The sequence below is a fragment of the Bufo bufo genome, chromosome 3 (genome assembly GCF_905171765.1).
Source record: "Bufo bufo chromosome 3, aBufBuf1.1, whole genome shotgun sequence".
In the NCBI taxonomy this organism is placed as follows: Eukaryota; Metazoa; Chordata; class Amphibia; order Anura; family Bufonidae; genus Bufo; species Bufo bufo.
The window spans coordinates 143,886,024-143,907,303 of record NC_053391.1 but is presented as its reverse complement, the minus strand read 5'-3'; the positions used below and the strand labels follow the sequence as shown (position 1 = coordinate 143,907,303).

The following is a 21,280-nucleotide window of genomic DNA, read 5'->3' as shown; positions in this document are numbered from 1 at the left end:
ATGAGGATTGGGGATCTTATCTTAGGTCAGATGAGCATTGGGGGGTCTGATGAAAAATATATATTTTTCTTTTCTTTTCTGCTAATGAAAAATAATAAAAGAAAAAAAAAAAAACTCAGATCAGATTAAAAATATTTTTTTTTCTTATTTTTCTCGGCTAAAACCTAGGTGCATCTTATAGGGCAAAAAATACGGTGACTTGTGTGTAAATGTATAGCTTGTGGCTCCTGGTAGTCACAAGTTATTTTTTCCTGACTCTGTGTCTGTAAGGTCGGCCATCCCTGCCGTAGACTGTTATGGGAAGCATGTAACTTGATCCCTCAGTGAGCTGCTAAACCCGATGGAAACTGAGTGTGAATGCTCAGTGCAGAAGGGGTCTGATAAGTGCAGAACAGAATTTTTCTGTTATAAGATATATTACAATGTTTCGTCATTTGTGTGAATACATTCAAAAATACTGACAATACTTTGTCATCAAGTATCTCATTCTAGCCCTTTTGTAAAATACATAGAGGGCTATGTAAGAAAAACAGCCTAGAATACAAGAGGTGGCGTTACAAGGAATGTCTGAGATGACACAGGTTAAGAGTCACCGGTGGTAGTGTCTAAAGTTCCTAAAGCTAAAAGCACATGGTCCAATCTAACAGAAAGATCCTGTAAGGCAAGACACTGCTTAGCGGCACAAAATGACAAGCCCTAAGAATATTGATATTTTGCACCGTTGAAAATATACTATTTTCAGAATGGATAAGAGAAGTTTACATGATTCTACAGCATTATCAACCAGTGATCCTCAACCATCCTCTAACAGGAGAGGAATAAGAATATACTGAGCCTATAATTAATACTGAGGCACCTTTCTGCTTCCTCGCGCTCATGTCTCTCCTGCTCTTCCTGCTCCTTCTGCAGGCGAGCCTGACGCCTTCTCTCAGCTAGGATTTTTGTGGCCTCATCTGCATCAGTTGTACCCGCAGTCATCTTGCTGAAGCCTAAAACAGGAATAGAAAATTATCAGTATCTGAATGTGTTACCATTAATAATAATAAAAGCTGGTAAACCGATATTCATTCAAATTTTACAATGCACCCTTACTATTTTAGCGGAATTATATTATATAGGAATATTTAAATTGTTCTTTAGGTGCTATAAATTTTACAGAATACTCCAGGCTGATTAGGACTTTGAACCTCTGTCTCATGCACTGCCTCGAAACCCCTCATTAGATGTAACATGGAGGATTTCGTATACTGGTTTAAGGTACAAGATCATTTTGGGGTTTGCAATTCCTTAAGACAACTATAGGCATATAATGACTAACTGGTAAGAGAATTGGGAATTCAAGAACACAGTCTTGATGGGTATTTCTAGCGTCCAGGACCTGCTCTACTCTCACTGGCACTCTGGGCATTAGTATACAAGAGTGGGCTCCCCCAGATAACGTAAGCTAAGCCTAATTCTCGTATGTCTCTTTGCACCTTGTTATATACCCCTTTATACCCCTATATCTTTTAAAATCTTGAAGGTGTTTTGTCTTTGTCACTGAAATGGAACCTGCCATCAGTTTCATGCTGCCGGGCAGCATGAAATATCAACAGAGTCTTCTAATGCAAAAAAAAGTTTTAAAAAGAGCTGCGCGGCTGCCCTCTGGCTTCTCCCTGGTCAACTGGGCTTGACTAACAAGTCTCTTTCTATTTGTGTATAGTGGACATTTCCTTGTTTGTCAAAGAAGTACTTATAGACAGCACCAGTTCAAGTCTTTGCATTTATGCTTCCGCAGCAATGGTGTTGATCCTTGTTCCCTAATAGAAAAAAGGAATTAGCATCCGGTCCCAATATTTAAGTCATCATGGTATACAGAACCAATATTCTGACCCAGCTATATATGTTAGGTCGGAACATTGCCGCTATATCGGCATTCAAAGGGGCTGTCCGAGTTAAATAAAAAACCTGGCAGCAACAACGAGTGCAATAAAATAAAAAACAAGCCAGACTGACTACCTTTCTCCCCTGCCAGTCTTGCAGCACTGATGTCATCTTCCTGGCTGCAGCGGCAATGCCCTGTACACACCAGATCACTGTGCAGCCAATCACTGGCTTCAGCAGTATATGGCATGTGACGCCTCAGGCCAGTGAATGGCTACAGCAGTAACATGGTGTGTATGAGACATCACCACTGCACTAAGGAGAACAAACTCTGGTGGAGAGATCCAAAGCACAGTGCAGGAAGCAGCATGGGAAAAAGGGGGTAAGCATGACTTCTGTAATTTTATCAGACTCACTGGAGTTTGTAGGTGGCAGAAGCTTAAACAGGCTAGCTAGACATGCACCTAATAAATCACGGTGGTTCAGGCTGGATGATGGTGCAGGGATAGACACTACTGTCTAACTTCATATCAACTATTGGTTGGCTTAGTTAGAGGCAAAATTTTACTCAAATTCCACAGCAAAAACGGTGCATCTTGTCCCATTCCAGGGAAGTCACGTCTCCTTCCTGTTAAGCCCCACACCCTTGTCAAGCGAGAAGAAACCCTAGTTGTGCCAAATTGCACAATTCGCGTCACTTTTTAGACAGATTCAGGGCGCAGACACATTAGTAAATCTGGGCGAATGTTCGTGCCTAGAATTTTTTAAAAAATCGGACAACCCCTAAAGCATTCTACAATAAAAGGGTCATGGGAATGCTTTAGAAAACTGCAATCTTACAAATTTAAAGAGGACCTTTCATCGGTCCAAACATTGCAAGATAATTATCAGGCTACATAGAGCTGCGCCCAGGGATCTCACTGCACTTACTATTATCCCTGGGCGCCGCTCCATTCGCCAGCTGTGTATTCCGGTATCTTCACTGAATTGATTAGACTAGGTGGAGTCTGCCCTGTTTCACCCTGGGCATTCCTTTTCCCAGGCTGTAGCGCTGGCCAATCGCAGCGCAGATCTCACAGCCTGGGAGAAAAAAAAAACCTCCAAGGCTGTGAGATCTGCGCTGCGATTGGACAGCGCTACAGCCTGGGAGAAGGAATGCCAAGGGTGAAACAGGGCAAACTCCGCCTAGTAGAACCAATTCAGTGAAGATACCGGAGGACACAGCGGGCAAACGGAGTGGCGCCCAGGGATAATAGTAAGTGCAGTGAGATCCCTAGGCGCCGCTCTATGTAGCCTGATAATTATCTTGCAATGTTTGGACCAATGAAAGGTCCTCTTTAACACCGTGAAGCCCTTGTATTAATGTTTACTACTGGAAATAATTTTTCTTATCTTGACAGGAGATTATTAAGCACTGACTTTCATTTGCTTCTTTCTTCTCTCCAGGGGAGGTAGTCTTGTCAGGTTTAGCAGGTTCAGCTTTAGACTCCACTGGATGTTCTTCTGTTTTAGGAGATGTTTGATGTTTCTCAGCCTTCTTTTTTGGTGTATCCTGACTGAGATTTGGACTAGGCTTAGACTTGACAGGGGACGCTGGGTATTGCTTGCTGCTCCTAGCTGGAGACTGTGAGTAAGATTTTGAAAGTGATCTGAAAGTGAAAAGATACCAAGTGAGACTGAAGTGAGTCTACATTCTCCCTCCAATGGTTTATTCATCCAAGATGTCTTATCGCGTATGGTAGAATCCCATCTTTGAGTTTAGCAATTCGAGAGCTATGGACATGAGGCATAATATGTAAAGTTGCCTGGAGACTGAATTAATACTGAAGCATCCAAGAAAACAAATTTTTTTGCTCCCTGCAATCAGCATCAGGAAATCTGGGCACCAGTGTTGACTGCGTCAGTGTGAACACCCAGTCTTAAATCCTAAATAAACAATGCTTCAGCATTGGTATAAAAACAAGGACAACATTTCAGGGGCGTTGACAGCTTCTCTTTAAAGGGGTTATCCCACGAGAAGTATTACTATGCATTCAATAGGGCATTTAAAATGATTATTGCAATAAGGGTCCATTCACATGTCCGCAAAATGGGTCTGGACAACGTGTGCGGTCCGGATCTGCACTTCCGTTTCGCGGCCCCACAAAAAAAATACAACATGTCCTATTCTTGTCCGCAGCCAGGGAGAAGAAAAGGCATTTCTATCATAGTGCAATTTGCGGACCGCAAAACAGTTGCGGACGTGTGAATGAACCCTAAAAATGCTATTCTTCAGTTTTTATGTACATTACATCGTCCTCTCTGGCAGCACCCCCTGCAGTTTATCCTCCCGATGCACTGGCGTAGTGTTCTCATTGTGAAGCAGGTGAAGTGACCCATACACCTTACATTCCTTCATCCCTACTTCTAAATTCATAGAATAATTTCTCTTTCTCTCTAGAGACGGTGGATAAAGAAATTGTGGAGACATACCATATGTATCTTTGGGGCCATATGTGCGGGACTATTTTGTATGTAGGAGAGGAAGGGGTTAACAAACTAATTGCAATTCATCCTGGGAGATGACAGATGCTCGATAAGCTGCTGCCCACTCACAGAAAGGAAAGAAAGTCCTCCAGGTATGCGAGTTTAGGCAGGGTGCTTACTCTCCTTAAGGCCCCTTTCAGATGAGCGAGTTCCACGCATCGGACTCCCATCCTGATCTCCCAGCACTGACAGGTTACATAGCATTATATAAATTTATGATGCTATGTAACCCTTATAGTCCTGGAATGTATTGGATTACACTGACAGCATTATGTCAGTTTTATGCAATACATTCCAAAATTTTAAGGGTTACATAGCATCATAAATCAATATAATACCATGCGACTCGTCAGTGCTGGGAGGTCAGGACGGGTGCTCTCGCATACTCACGCTGCGAGTCCGATGCGTGGGACTCGCTTGTCTGAACGGGGACTAAAGAGACCAGTTGTGTATGGAGACTTATTATTAGTATGCAAAGAGGTATCTCCCAGAGAAAGAAAACCATCTGAATGGTGTCACCTTCTGAAGGTGGCTCTGTATGAATCAAAATCTGACTTCTTAAAAAGCCTTTGACTAGGGCTGTAGTAAACGATTATTTTAGAAATCGAGTATTCTATTGATAATTTTTTACGATTAATCGAGTAATCTAATAACAAAAAACTAATTAAGAGAACGTTTTTCTTTATAAAAACTCATCAGACCCCCCCCCCCCCCCGTGCCACCAGCTTGCCAACAAATTCCTAGTCACCAACATTATACAGGGAGTGCAGAATTATTAGGCAAGTTGTATTTTTGAGGATTAATTTTATTATTGAACAACAACCATGTTCTCAATGAACCCAAAAAACTCATTAATATCAAAGCTGAATATTTTTGGAAGTAGTTTTAGTTTGTTTTTAGTTTTAGCTATTTTAGGGGGATATCTGTGTGTGCAGGTGACTATTACTGTGCATAATTATTAGGCAACTTAACAAAAAACAAATATATACCCATTTCAATTATTTATTTTTACCAGTGAAACCAATATAACATCTCAACATTCACAAATATACATTTCTGACATTCAAAAACAAAACAAAAACAAATCAGTGACCAATATAGCCACCTTTCTTTGCAAGGACACTCAAAAGCCTGCCATCCATGGATTCTGTCAGTGTTTTGATCTGTTCACCATCAACATTGCGTGCAGCAGCAACCACAGCCTCCCAGACACTGTTCAGAGAGGTGTACTGTTTTCCCTCCTTGTAAATCTCACATTTGATGATGGACCACAGGTTCTCAATGGGGTTCAGATCAGGTGAACAAGGAGGCCATGTCATTAGATTTTCTTCTTTTATACCCTTTCTTGCCAGCCACGCTGTGGAGTACTTGGACGCGTGTGATGGAGCATTGTCCTGCATGAAAATCATGTTTTTCTTGAAGGATGCAGACTTCTTCCTGTACCACTGCTTGAAGAAGGTGTCTTCCAGAAACTGGCAGTAGGACTGGGAGTTGAGCTTGACTCCATCCTCAACCCGAAAAGGCCCCACAAGCTCATCTTTGATGATACCAGCCCAAACCAGTACTCCACCTCCACCTTGCTGGCGTCTGAGTCGGACTGGAGCTCTCTGCCCTTTACCAATCCAGCCACGGGCCCATCCATGTGGCCCATCAAGACTCACTCTCATTTCATCAGTCCATAAAACCTTAGAAAAATCAGTCTTGAGATATTTCTTGGCCCAGTCTTGACGTTTCAGCTTGTGTGTCTTGTTCAGTGGTGGTCGTCTTTCAGCCTTTCTTACCTTGGCCATGTCTCTGAGTATTGCACACCTTGTGCTTTTGGGCACTCCAGTGATGTTGCAGCTCTGAAATATGGCCAAACTGGTGGCAAGTGGCATCTTGGCAGCTGCACGCTTGACTTTTCTCAGTTCATGGGCAGTTATTTTGCGCCTTGGTTTTTCCACACGCTTCTTGCGACCCTGTTGACTATTTTGAATGAAACGCTTGATTGTTCGATGATCACGCTTCAGAAGCTTTGCAATTTTAAGAGCGCTGCATCCCTCTGCAAGATATCTCACTATTTTTGACTTTTCTGAGCCTGTCAAGTCCTTCTTTTGACCCATTTTGCCAAAAGAAAGGAAGTTGCCTAATAATTATGCACACCTAATATAGGGTGTTGATGTCATTAGACCACACCCCTTCTCATTACAGAGATGCACATCACCTTATATGCTTAATTGGTAGTAGGCTTTCGAGCCTATACAGCTTGGAGTAAGACAACATGCATAAAGAGGATGATGTGGTCAAAATACTCATTTGCCGAATAATTCTGCACGCAGTGTATATCAGTAAAAAAAAATACCATCTCTATATACATGTTACATCTGTCAGCGTATCACATATGACACATTATACTCTCAGCACTTTCCATAACGCAACAGTTCTCTCCGAGAGGTCACATTCCTGAAGAGACGCAGCATTATGTATATTATATCTATGTGCGTGTATACAACATAAACGTACACACGTGGATCCCCGTCATATATACTACAGTACATATCGTACCAGCAGTGACTGGGAGACATTACAAGGACATGGTGTAGGAGGTCTCATTATAGGGGAACTCTCCAGTCAGTTTGGGAGATCCTGTACACCAGGGGCACCCCCATCTACATCACATATAGAGCAATAATTTCGAGAGAGATGTGTATATGTATATCACTCATTCAGCGACGTTTCAGCTCTCTCAATGGAGCCTTTTTCCAGCTGAGTAACATGTGCCAAATTACATATATAAATAGTGCAAGTAATTACCAGAATACAAATTGGTACATCATATAATAAAGTGCAAATGCATACAAATTACAATCGCATTACAGATATAAATACCATGGTGTCATAATATAGTGAAATTACAATGTAAAAAAATCTTAAAAAATTCACAGTATGATATCTCCGGTGTACAATCTTCAGAATACCATAATCATCAATCAAGTCTGTGACAGTGAACAAAGGTGTATAGCATAATATAACAATCAAAAAATTAAAAACCTTTGAATGAATCACTTGCGGCTGAATAGACCTGGTGGAATCTGTTGGCGTCCGGAAGACTCAACGGCGCATGCGCCGCCTCATCCGCTATCGCGAGAATCACAAAGTTAATGTGTGGTATAACAACCACATCCAAAATGGCCGCTTCAGAACTTTACTCTAGGGCGCATGCGCATGCCAGTAATAACGCCCATATATATTTGACAGACACTTATACAGTGTCAGAGCGCCGCAGTATCTAGCAGAAAACAGCTGATCCATATATCGGAGGCCGGCGAATCAACGTCGGTCGCCAATAGGATATCTGTATCAGCGGGACAGCCCGGTCTTCACACCGTTAATCTCCCGCTGTCCAGAATAACAGCCAATCCGCTCCATGTCCCTTACAGCTGCACAGTAGTAAACCGCTGTGTATCAACGGAAGGGACACGGACAAGACTGCATCGGGGCTCATCATATCAGTTTATTAACAATAAATAATAAATATGTCAGTGCCAACCGTCTGTGACAGTGCCACTCAAGTCCCAAAGGGGGCTAGAGTCGCACTATATATCAGACAGGGGCTGACGTCAGATGCCAGTTATACATATTGAAAAAAATAAAAAGAAGGACCGCCAACATAGTTCCTCCGGTATTCGCCTTACGTGAACATTCCTGCTTTTATACTTCAATATAATATCCTATAGGAAAAAAAGAAAAAATTAGTTAATATATAGCACATGTTGTTTTCCATGAACACCATCAAACTAGAGAAAACATACATAAAATCAATGGCTAGATCACCCTAAATTCCACATTTAGGCCATGAGGCCTCAAAGTGCCTAGTGTGTAGATCCAGTATAGCTCACGTTTTTTCAATGTTTTTATCCTGTCACCACCTCGCCTAGAGGGAGATATTTGTTCTAAAATTCTAAATCGTAGATCATCCTGTGTATGTTTGACTTCAGTAAAGTGCTTGGACACTGGAAGGTCCATTTTTTGCTTTCTGATCGAGTATCGATGTTGGTTAAGACGGGTTTTGACATCCCATGTGGTCTCCTATATGTTGGGGAGACCACATGGGATGTCAAAACCCGTCTTAACCAACATCGATACTCGATCAGAAAGCAAAAAATGGACCTTCCAGTGTCCAAGCACTTTACTGAAGTCAAACATACACAGGATGATCTACGATTTAGAATTTTAGAACAAATATCTCCCTCTAGGCGAGGTGGTGACCGGATAAAAACATTGAAAAAACGTGAGCTATACTGGATCTACACACTAGGCACTTTGAGGCCTCATGGCCTAAATGTGGAATTTAGGGTGATCTAGCCATTGATTTTATGTATGTTTTCTCTAGTTTGATGGTGTTCATGGAAAACAACATGTGCTATATATTAACTAATTTTTTCTTTTTTTCCTATAGGATATTATATTGAAGTATAAAAGCAGGAATGTTCACGTAAGGCGAATACCGGAGGAACTATGTTGGCGGTCCTTCTTTTTATTTTTTTCAATATGTATAACTGGCATCTGACGTCAGCCCCTGTCTGATATATAGTGCGACTCTAGCCCCCTTTGGGACTTGAGTGGCACTGTCACAGACGGTTGGCACTGACATATTTATTATTTATTGTTAATAAACTGATATGATGAGCCCCGATGCAGTCTTGTCCGTGTCCCTTCCGTTGATACACAGCGGTTTACTACTGTGCAGCTGTAAGGGACATGGAGCGGATTGGCTGTTATTCTGGACAGCGGGAGATTAACGGTGTGAAGACCGGGCTGTCCCGCTGATACAGATATCCTATTGGCGACCGACGTTGATTCGCCGGCCTCCGATATATGGATCAGCTGTTTTCTGCTAGATACTGCGGCGCTCTGACACTGTATAAGTGTCTGTCAAATATATATGGGCGTTATTACTGGCATGCGCATGCGCCCTAGAGTAAAGTTCTGAAGCGGCCATTTTGGATGTGGTTGTTATACCACACATTAACTTTGTGATTCTCGCGATAGCGGATGAGGCGGCGCATGCGCCGTTGAGTCTTCCGGACGCCAACAGATTCCACCAGGTCTATTCAGCCGCAAGTGATTCATTCAAAGGTTTTTAATTTTTTGATTGTTATATTATGCTATACACCTTTGTTCACTGTCACAGACTTGATTGATGATTATGGTATTCTGAAGATTGTACACCGGAGATATCATACTGTGAATTTTTTAAGATTTTTTTACATTGTAATTTCACTATATTATGACACCATGGTATTTATATCTGTAATGCGATTGTAATTTGTATGCATTTGCACTTTATTATATGATGTACCAATTTGTATTCTGGTAATTACTTGCACTATTTATATATGTAATTTGGCACATGTTACTCAGCTGGAAAAAGGCTCCATTGAGAGAGCTGAAACGTCGCTGAATGAGTGAATAAACCGCCCACTTTTTTCAAGTTTATTTGGAGTGCTGCCTTCTTTCGCTTTCTATACAATTTGGGATCTTGGTCGCAGGTCCCCAGGAGGATTGTTTTGCACCCGGTGAATTGTGTGCTGCTTTTTTTCTTTTTTGTTTCTATATATATATATATATATATATATATATTTATTTATTTATATTATTAGGGAGCGAGCTGGGGACCCTATGGCGATCATATACAGGGCCCTCTGTCTACATGACATATAAAGCAATAATATAATTTCCATATATTTTGCTGGGGGTCCCATGGCAATCTAACACAGGGGCCCCTGTGTACATGACATAATATATTTTCCATATAGTTTTTGGGGGACCCTATGGCAATCTAACACAGGGGCCCCTAGAATACAGGATGTGGAATATAAATAAATAATTTGCATACATTTGGGGAACCCTAACATTAAACAGGGAGTCCCCCCAGTCCCTGTGGAATGTAAACCAGTTTGCACACCAGTACATTGGGGGGAGCTGGGGACCCCACAGCTGACATAATCCAGGGGCTCCCCCCAGTCTATGCGGAACCTAATGCACTGTCTCAGGGGACACCTTGTGTACATCGGGGCCCCTGCAGGTGAAGGTCTTCCTCCCGGGGCCCCTTGCACTCTTCTCCCCCATACCCGACGAGGCCGCCGTCTGTTTGACCACATTTGTGATAGAAAAGAAGCCCGCCGCTCTGCCTAGCCCGGTGGGTGGGGGCATCTGGGGGGGCTCGGGGCGCTGCAGGTCGGTTATGTAGCCATTGGGGAGGTTGGCGATGAAGCTGGAGGATGCAGCGTGGTACGGGCCAGCGGGTGACCACAGAGCGGTGAGTAATAGCAAGCGTTTCACTGCCGCTCTGTGGTAACATGAGACAAACGAATCCTCGATGCAAAAAAATTTGCATTGAGGATTATTTTGTGTCGAATTACTCGATTCAATCGAGTAATCGTTTCAGCCCTACCTTGGAACATGAGAAGGGAAAATAGCCAAGTCAAATATCCATCTGTAGACAGCTGTTTCGGGGTGCTTGCCCCTCATCAGTATGGAGTACAATTCTAGGCATTCAGTGCATCGCACTCAGCCAGCCAGAATCCTACTCTGTACTGATGAGGGGCAAGCACCCCGAAACAGCTGTCTACAGATGGATATTTGACTTGGCTATTTTCTGTTGTCATGTTCCAAGGCTTGTTAAAAAGTCTGACTTTTCTCTCTTTACCTGGGACATACCTCTTTGTACAGGCATGTGAGTAAGAGTATAATGTAGGATAATACCTTCAGTAATAATACTTGAAGCTACATACAAGTAGTCGGTACAGATGAGTATGATCCATAGACTCATCATAGGAAAATACACTATATTATTATTCATACTTTGGCGTTGCAGGAGAAGATGATTTCTTGGAAAATGTTGCAGGAGACTCAGGCCTTCGAATTGGACTACCTAAGGCTGGGACAGGAGTTGACGATCGTTTTTCTTTCTTTAACTTTTCTGGCTACAATATTAGACAAAATAAAAGAACATTAGAGAGGTAATAATGATAATACATTATAATAAAAGCAACACTCATTAAATACTGCGCAACATACACCCCTAATCGTTACTGATAACCACAAATGATTCTAAATGCCACAAAGGACACTATGTTCCTCAACAAAAAGAGTTCATACATCCAAAACCCACTTGATGTTTAATATATAATTGCTGATATGTCATAAGGGGAAGTACCTCTTTAAAGGGGTTATCCTGGTAAAAGGTAATTATGACATATTCTCAGGATAGGTCATCACTTTCATATCGGTGGGGGTCCACATCTACTGTTTCAGGGAACCGCTGCACTTACCGGAGCTCTGGCGAGTGCTCCCGGCAGCTTTCCAAGTGTACATCGTATAGAGGCCACTGCGCTTACTGAAGCTTTGTAAGAAGATGCCAGAGCTCCGTGAGCGCCACTGCCTCTTCCTAGGCCAGTGACATCACCGTACATTGGTCACGTGGCCTAGTTGCAGCTCAGCCCCATTCAAGTCAATAGGGCTGAGCTGCTATATGATGTACAGCGCTGGGCTTGGAAAGCCGACGTCGAGCGCTGCGGCTCCCTGAAGCAGCTGATCGATGGGGGTGCTGGTACTCGGACCCGTCGATGTGATAATGATGACCTATCCTAAGGATAGGTCACCATTATCTTTACCCAGATAACACCTTGAAAGGGAATCCGTTTGTGGAGCTTTTATTATCAGGAGTAGTGCGAGTACAAACTTTTTAGCTTATTGAAGGACTTGTTCTAAATTTTTAATTATCTCGAACAATCCAGTTAACTAATGAACTGAATCATAAAGCCAGCCCCCTTCATCAGGTCACCAACACACAGGGAGGGGGATGAAGCTCCCTGCTGTGTCGCAACGTCAAGGCTCCAGCAAAAGCACAGAAACCTCAGGAAGCCGTGGACTGGGATTGAAATCAAGTGGTTTATATAGATGTGAAAAATCAAAGAATATTAGTAAATTAATTTAGGTCACAGCAAGGAGGCTTATCTTTTGTCAGACATCCACTTTAATGTTTCATTGAGTTCAAAGAGAGTGACACTATTTTCATTCTGAGGTATAGCAAACATCAAGTGAAGCCAAGCCAAGGTTCTATCGAGGACAGACCCTTCCCAATAACATCTTCTGAATGACTTGAAGGTCAGAAGATGTTCAAAAATGCACACTGCATCCCCATCCACATGGATGTTCTGCTGTGGTCTGTTAAAACAAAGAAAATATGGAGTTTTCCTGCTCCTTTTTATTTAATGGTGGCTGCTTGTCAGCTCTGATTCTTTAGGAACAGCTATAATTAGGGATTATACTTTAGATCTGTTGCCTAATAGGAGTCTGGAGTATTAAAAAAAATCCAGCTCAGAGGCTTCCCATGTAGTTTACACTGTAGCTCTGCCTGTTCAGATTGGTTGCCCTGCTTAAAGGGGAATTTCAATCCCAGTCCACGGCTTCCCGAGGTTTCTGTGCTTTTCCTGCGGCTTTGACGTTGCAACACAGCAGGGAGCTTCATCCCCCTCCCTGTGTGTTGGTGACATGATGAAGGGGGCTGGCTTTATGATTCAGTTCATTAGTTAATGGGATTGTCTAATAAGACTGGGAATTAGAGAAATCTCTTTTACAAGCTTTAAAGCATATGGATGGTCAATTTTACAATTTGATGTTTTAGATTTTATCATCCGTTTTGCTTGACTTCTGTATATACTGGTCACAGCACCTGCCAAGTGAACCTTTACATTTCTGGTCATAATGGGTTACATCATTAACACTAGTATAATGTTATCGTCACCATAAACAACCCCTACTCCCTCAAAAGGGGTTGTCTTACTTCTGCAAATGGCATTTATTATGTAGACAGAGTTAATACAAGGCACTTACTATTGTATCGTGATTGTCCATATTGCCTCCTTTGCTGGCTTTATTCATTTTCCCATCACATTATACACTGCTTGCATCCAGAGGTTACGGCCACCGCTGCAGCGCAGATACAAGGTGGCCGAGAGCTGTTGCGCATGCACGCCTATGGGTGCTCCCATGGTCCTGGCCACCACAAAGGCCTGCGCTTTTCCCTATATAGTGTAAGCACAGCCATGGCTGCTGGATTGCAGCGTAGTCATAACCCCTGATACGAACAGTGTATAATATGATGGAAAAATAAATCAAGCCAGCAAAGGAGGCAATATGGACAATCACAATACATAAATGCCATTTTCCGAAGTGAGACAACTCCTTTAACATTTTAAAGAGGACCTGTCACGTCTCCGGACATGTCTGTTTTTGTAACTACTTGCATTCCCCATATGGTAACAATTCTGGATCATCTAGTCTTATGACTATGTTGTACCATTCCTTTACTATTCCTGATAGAAGTTACAAATGAGTTGCCGGCAATCAGCAGTAAAGGTCCAGATGGCAGTTACCAGTTAGAGGCGTGTCCCTGCACAGTCTGACACTCGCAGCACTGACTGGATAGTATCAAACTGTGCAGGGACACACCCACAACTGGTAACACCCAGTTGCACCTTTACTTAAGGCTTTTGGAAACTCATTCATAAAAGTCTAGGAGAAATAGTAAAGGAATGGCACAATAGCACAGAAATAGATGCTCCAGAGATGTTATTACCTGGAGTGTGCATGTACTTACTAACAGACATGTCAGGAGGGGTTACGGATTCTTTGTGATGGCTGGATTGTTTCCCAGTCTTAATGGAGGTATCTGAAAATAAACAACCTGAAGGCTTGTGGTTAGAAAAGGATCACATACTTGCTTCGACTCTGGAGACCTGAGTGCATTAGTTCCTTCTGCTCCATTAGGCGACGTTAAAGTCTTCCTTCTATCAGTACTCCGAGCAGGTGAAGATTTGAAAGGAGATTTAAGAGGGCTAGCAGAGGCTACACGAGGACACACATGGAAGACTAAAGAGTTATAGTATAAAGGGCAAGAAATAAAGGAGCAAATAGGAGGAGGTTCAGAGGAATAAAGAAAAAGGGAAACATCAATACATAAGTCAATACTTCTTTTTAGTAACAAGCTCATCACATCATGGGAAACACAAACCTAGCATTTTCATCACCAAGTATAAAGATGTTACCGATAGGCTTGGGTACAAATCTGGAACTAAAAATCAAGGCACCTGTAAGGTGTAAACTTTGATCAGACCTGAAAATTCTACAAGTGCCTGATGCAGGAAAGGGAATTCTGGTTTATCCACTGGGTAGGATCTGTCACCAGTCTACGTTGTACTGTTTGTAGCCAACATAGTATGGAGGGAAGTTTCTCTCTCCTACCCGTCCAAAAGGCATGAAGAAATATGTAGCGTACTCACAATGGGAGCACTTCTCCCATCTCCCCTTCCCCGCTCAGCAGTGATTGAAAGGCTTTAGGAATACATACCGACACAGACAGGCCTTCAATCACTCCTGCAAGGGGCGTGGGGAGCACCCATAATCAATATTGCAGACTGGTATTCTTTCATCACAATATTTCTTTGTGCCTTTGGGTTACCAGGATAGTGGACATGTCTCATACTGTGCTGCAGTTAAAGGGAGTCTTCCACCTCTAAAATCAGTTTCCAAGTAAGCCTACCGCCATGTAGGGTAGAGGCCCTGAAATATAACCATATGGCTTGTGTGAAAATCTGGTCCTCTAATCCTGAGAAAAGCTTCTTTGAGTTATTTTTTTTTTTAGCAAACATGGCTTCCACTTTATTTTATGCACCACTGCTCTGCTATACCACCACCCAATGCCTCACTGTACTGCTCGACAGTCCCTGTGATTTTGGAGCTGGAAGTGATGCTGAACAGAGCGCCCCCGCCCCCCCTCCCAGTTACCACGGTCTTCCAAAAACTTTATAAATAAAAATATTATAAAAATAAAAAGAACAATTACTCAGGATTAGAGGAACCGATTTTAAAAAGAAAAATGTGGTTGTGTTTCGGAGCACCTACCCTACATGGCAGTACGCTTAGTTCATTTTGGAGGTGATAGGCTCCCTTTAAACTGGGCGTCATAGTCTGATGACCGATCTTCTGTAAGATGGCTATACATCCCATAAACCCCAGTAGTGTGTGGGACATCTAAGGATGCATAGAGGTTTCACTGATGCCTTACAAAAGGACTATTCTGAGGACAACGGGGCAGAAAGAGTCCACTTCATTACCAACATTTCTAAGTGACAGGTGACAATATGCATCTTTATTTGCAAAAATGTTTGCAATAAGTTAAGGAATTTGTTTTGTCATGTTCACAATAGCATTAGGTTGAGTTCCATCAGGTTTGAGTGAATTTTTAATGGGCAGATTAGAATAATGCAATGGGATCCATTATGGAGATTATAAAAAATGGAACGTACAACAGCAGTATGAACAGAGCTTGGCGGGGTAAAAAAAAATAAAAAATCGAATGTAACAAATGTGAATAAAAAAAAAAAGAATCAATGAATGAATAGAAGTAAAATGAATGCATTAATATGCGAGTTAACTATAGGAAATATCCAGTAACTCAAAGTGTGAAAATGACTTCTGTGATTTTGGTGGCAAACCTCCTGTCCGATTCCATATGAGGCCATTTTAATGTATCAAGTAGAAATATTTTTGTATAATCTTCTTTTGCAACTCTCAGAACACACTACTGATAACATGACCAGATCTCCACTACCCCCAAAATTTAAGAAGGACATATACTACACCAGCATACGCTCTCCCCACATCCAGGAGGGGCAGGTGGACTCCATTCCCCAGAAATGGCATTTTCATTATATGAATAGGTGTTTTTTTTTTGTCACCTACTATTTTTCTTAAAAAGATCTAACCCTACGAATGCACATATCGTATAGTTTTTGCTGTTGATGCTGTGCATCATCCTCTGCATCCATCGAAATCATTGTGATGAGGCCACCATCATTTCTACACAATAATACGCCGATTTCCATCCCATATTACCTGACATGGAATCACAGGATTCGTGAAGCATGGCTGTACTCCTGCTTCTGACTAAGGAAGAATGTGTTGGTGTGAGCAAGCGACTGACTAGGAAATTTTCCATGGGACTAAGGTACATGCGATGGGCTAAAAGGATGGAAGCAAAGTAATGAATGTTAAAATAAATAAATAAATAAATAAATGAAACACAATGGGTTAAACAATGATATCTGGATGGAAATAAAATAAAAGTAATGATGGAAAATGAAAATAAAGATGTAAAAATGAGATTACAAATAAAACCAAGAGAGGCGGCACTGTTATTTCACACCACACTGGCAGTATGCAGACCCCTGAGACGTGCTGTTTGTATAGGGCCAGGGGCAGACTGGACATAGACCCTCCTCGTCGCTGCCGGCTGGGTACATAACGATCTGATGCCCTCAGCATTAAAGGGGTCGTCTCACTTCAGCAAGTGGCATTTATCATGTCGAGAAAGTTAATACAAGCCACTTACTAATGTATTGTTATTATCCATATTGCTTCCTTTGCTGGCGGGATTCATTTTCCCATCACGTTATACACTGCTCGTTTCCATGGTTACAGACCATCCTCAAATCCATCAGTAGTGGTCGTGCTTGTACACTGTAGGAAAAAGTGTCAGCCTCTCTGGTGGCCAGGACCATGGGAGTGCACATAGGCCATTTCTTTTTCCTATATTGTGCAAGCACGGCCACTGATGCTGGGTTGCAGGGTAGTCTGTAACCATGGAAACGAGCAGTGTATAGTGTGATGGAAAAACGAATCTAGCCAGCAAAGGAGGCAATATGGACAATCACAATACATTAGTAAGTTGCTTGCATTAACTTTCTCTACATAATAAATGCTACTTACTGAAGTGAGACAACCCCTTTAAATGTAGGAGCAGCAGGTACTTATGCCTCAGGCCGGTAGTCACAGGCGCCCTCCAGAATTAATTCAACTGTCACCATCATTAGCACAGTGATAGAGTTAAATACTGCGACAAGGGCAGCAATATTCTATGATGCACTGTGGTACTTGGTTCTGTGAGCTGCACTACGGTACTGCTAGCCCTGCCTACTTGTGCTGCCCCACCTTCTGTCAGTAAGGATCCTTCTACGACATGGGGCCACTTTTAGTTTTTTTTCTTCTCCAGGATGACTTGTCCGCCCCTGTATGTCTATCTGGTCAACACAATAAATATGTGATTTAGCCATGAACATATCTTTTCCTGTCTACCGAATCTATCAATCTACCTACCTACTCCAGGGATGGCCAACCTGAGGCTCTCCAGCTGTTGCAAAACTACAACTCCCAGCATGCCCACACTGCCTACAGCTATCAGCCTACAGCAGGGCATGGTGGGAGTTGTAGTTTTACAACAGCTGGAGGGCCACAGTTTGGCCATCCCTGATACTCTATATCTAATCTATCTATCTAATGTAATCTAATCTATGAATCATGCAGCCTCCTCACACAGACCCTGATTCAGTCACTGTGCATCCTAATATATGGTGCCATTTCTAGAGAACTTGGTGCATGTCCCCTCCAGGAATAAACATCTTAATCAGCAAAGGTTGTGCAGCGTCAACAATGCTAATCCTTATCACAGCAGCATGCCGTGTCTTTGTAATTGGTCCAGAAAGATGTACTGCAGCTTTGGCACCTACACGTGCTCCCCTCGATCTTTTTATTCAGTCTGCTGCACAGCACCAAGTAATATCGAGCACTGCGACACATCCGACTCCGCTAGTCAAGGTCATGCGTTACATGCCAAGTGTAAAGATCTGGTTACGCTACTGTGAGCCGAAAGACTAACTGGTCTCGAAGAACAGAAACACATTTTGGGAAATTAAAGGGTTTCTGTCATCAGAAAAATGGGTATTACGTTAACCTGGCTGACATTAGCGATGTGCTAATGTCAGCTGAACATAACTATATTAGTCCCATGTCACTATGTGCCGCCGTTAAGTAGAAAAACGAACTTTTATAATATGCAAATGAGCCTCTAGGAGCGGGGGGGGGGGGGGGGGGGTTGCACCTGCTCCTAGAGGCTCCGTTCATCCACCTCATTTCCACACCCTTCTGTCTTAATTGACAGGGCCAGGCCAGCATTGGTCTCCTGTCTGCCGGGGAAATCTCGCGCAGGCGCAGTGAGGAAGCCGGCTGTTGGCGAACGTCCTTCCCTCACTGCGCCTGTGCCGAATACTGAACGAGACGGCGCAGGCGGGGGGATTTCTCTGGCAGACAGGAGACCAATACTGGCCTGGCCCTGTCAATCAAGTGTAGAAGGGCGTGGAAAGAGGTAAGCGAACTGAGCCTCTAGGAGCAGGTGCAACACCCCCCCTAGAGGCTCATTTGCATATTATAAAAGTTTGTTTTCTAAATAACGGCGGCACATAGTGACATGGGACTAATATAGTTAGGTTCAGCTGACATTAGCACATCGCTAATGTCCGACAGGTTAATACCCATTTTTCTGATGACAGAAACCCTTTTAAGTCAGAAGATCATGTAACGTCTTGTCCCCATAGAATTTTTACATTATATGACTTTGAATTACACATTCGGATCTATGCATATACACTGTACATCTATGTATATATCTAGGACAATCAATACCATCGCTATTGTTGATGAGAGCGGTAACAATTGCTATGTGTTAAATTAAAGCCTTCCCCCCTTGATAACTCACCTGGGTGCTGTAATGAGGGGGAATGCTTGGATTACATTACACAACCCCCTCAAACCTTTACATCACATTATAAGGGCTCATTCAGACGGCCGTATGCTGTCCGCAAAAATACTGAATGCTATCCGTTTTTTTGCGGATCCGCAAAAAAACGGATCTGCAAAAAAACGGATAGCATTCAGTATTTTTGCGGACCCATAGACTTCAATGGGGCCATGTCCTGATTTTCACGGACAAGTAAAGGACATGTTTCATTTTTTTTGCGGATCCGCAAAAAAAACGGATAGCATTCAGTATTTTTGCGGACAGCATACGGCCGTCTGAATGAGTCCTAACCGTGACGCAGGCTTACGTTAATATGCTCTTACAGGTTTGTGGCTAGCAAATGAAGGATTACAAGGGGTAAAGTGATGTGATTTTTGGGGGAACCTTCTCATTATATGGAGTCAAGGGAAAAATAAAGAACTTGATGATTGTTTTATAGCCAGACAATAAGAACATTTATAGATATCCATAGAAAGCAAACCAAAAAGTAAACTGCCAGTGGCAAATTTCTAGACACGCTGACTATCCTGTTCATGGGATCAATACAATTAAGATGGATATCTATGTCTCAATAAATTAGTATATACATCAAAAAGCTAATTTATTTCAGTAATTCAATTCAAAAAGTGAAACTCCTATATTCTATAGATTCATTACACACAGAGGGATCGATTTCAAGCCTTTATTTCTTACAGCTAATGAAAACCCAAAAGTCAGTATCTTAGAAAATGAGATTATAACATAAGACCAATAAAAAAAATAAAAAATTTAATACAGAAATATTGGCTTAGTGAAAAGTTGGTCTGGTACATGCACTCAATACCTGGTCGGGGCTCCTTTTGTATGAATTACTGCATCAATGCGGCATGGCATGGAGGTGATCAGCCTGTGGCACCACTAAGGTGTTATGAAGCCCAGTTTGCTTTGATAGCGGTCTTCAGCTTGTCTGCATTGTTGGGTCTGGTGTCTCATCTTCCTCTTGACAATACCTCAGATTCTGTAGGTTTAGGTCAGGCGGGTTTGCTGGCCAATCAAGCACAGTGATACCATGGTTATTAAACCAGGTATTGGTACTTTTGGCAGTGTGGGCAGGTGCCAAGTCCTGCTGGAAAATGTGGGAAATGAAATCACCATCTCCATGAAGCTTGTCAGCAGAGAGAAGCATGAAGGGCTCTAAAATTTCCTGGTAGATGGCTGAGCTGACTTTGCACTTAATATAACACAATGGACGAACACCAGCAGATGACATGGCTCCTCAAACCATCACTCACTGGAAAAGTCACACTGGACCTCAACTGGCATTGTGTGCCTTTCCACTCTTCCTCCAGACTCTGGGACCTTGATTTCCAAATGAAATGCAAAATTTACTTTCATCTGAAAACAGGACTCTGGACTACTGAGCAACAGTCCAGTGCTTTTTCTCCTTATCCCAGGTAAGGCAATTCTGGATCACGAGTGGCTTGACACAAGGAAGGTGACAGCTTTTGCCCATGTCTAGGATACGTCTGTGTGTGGTGGCTCTTGAAGCACTGACTCCAGCTGCAGTCCACCCCTTGTGACTCTCCCTCAAATTCTTGAATGGCCTTTTCTTGACAATCCTTCCAAGGCTGAGGTTATCCCTGCTGCTTGTGCACCTGTATCTACCACACTTTTTCCTTCCACTCAACTTCCCATTAATATTCTTGGATACAGCGTTCTGAGCAGCCAGCTTCACTGTGACCTTTAGAGGCTTCTCCTCCTTGTGGAGGGTGACAATGTCTTCTGGACATCTGTCAAGTCAGCAGTCTTACCCATCATTGTGTAGCCTACTGAACCAGACTGAGGGACAATTTAAAAGCTTAGAAAACCTTTGCAGATGTTTTCTGTTGATTATCTGATCAAAGTGCGACACCATGAGTCTACAATATTGAACTTTTTCACAATATACTTACTTTTGGGTTTTCATTAGCTGTAATAATCAATATTAAAGGAAATAAATAGTTGTAATAGATCATTCTGTGTGTAATGAATTATCATATATCAGGGCTCGACAAATCCCGGGCGCCAGGTCGCCATGGCGACCAGGAATTTGGTCCTGGCGCTTGGGTATTTGTCAGCCCGTTTTCAAAGATGCGCTCTCGGCGCGCACCATGGTTTCCTGAGCCGGCACAGTGGAGGAGAGGAGTCCCTCCCTCCCCACTGTGCGCGGCTGCCGCTGGCCACTAAGAACCG

At 42.6% G+C, this 21,280-nt stretch overlaps 1 protein-coding gene across 2 annotated transcripts in view; it reads right to left on the bottom strand.

Moving 5' to 3' along the window:
- Positions 1-21,280, bottom strand: part of MAP7D2 (MAP7 domain containing 2) — a 151,878-nt gene that overhangs the window by 14,883 nt on the left and 115,715 nt on the right. For both annotated transcript variants that reach the window (XM_040423667.1, XM_040423668.1), the window contains exons 6-10: positions 16,333-16,458; positions 14,156-14,307; positions 11,236-11,357; positions 3,283-3,512; positions 857-989 (exon numbers count right to left, since the gene is read on the bottom strand). In XM_040423667.1, coding sequence (XP_040279601.1) covers positions 857-989; positions 3,283-3,512; positions 11,236-11,357; positions 14,156-14,307; positions 16,333-16,458 — 763 coding nt within the window. The remainder of the gene's footprint in view (positions 1-856; positions 990-3,282; positions 3,513-11,235; positions 11,358-14,155; positions 14,308-16,332; positions 16,459-21,280) is intronic.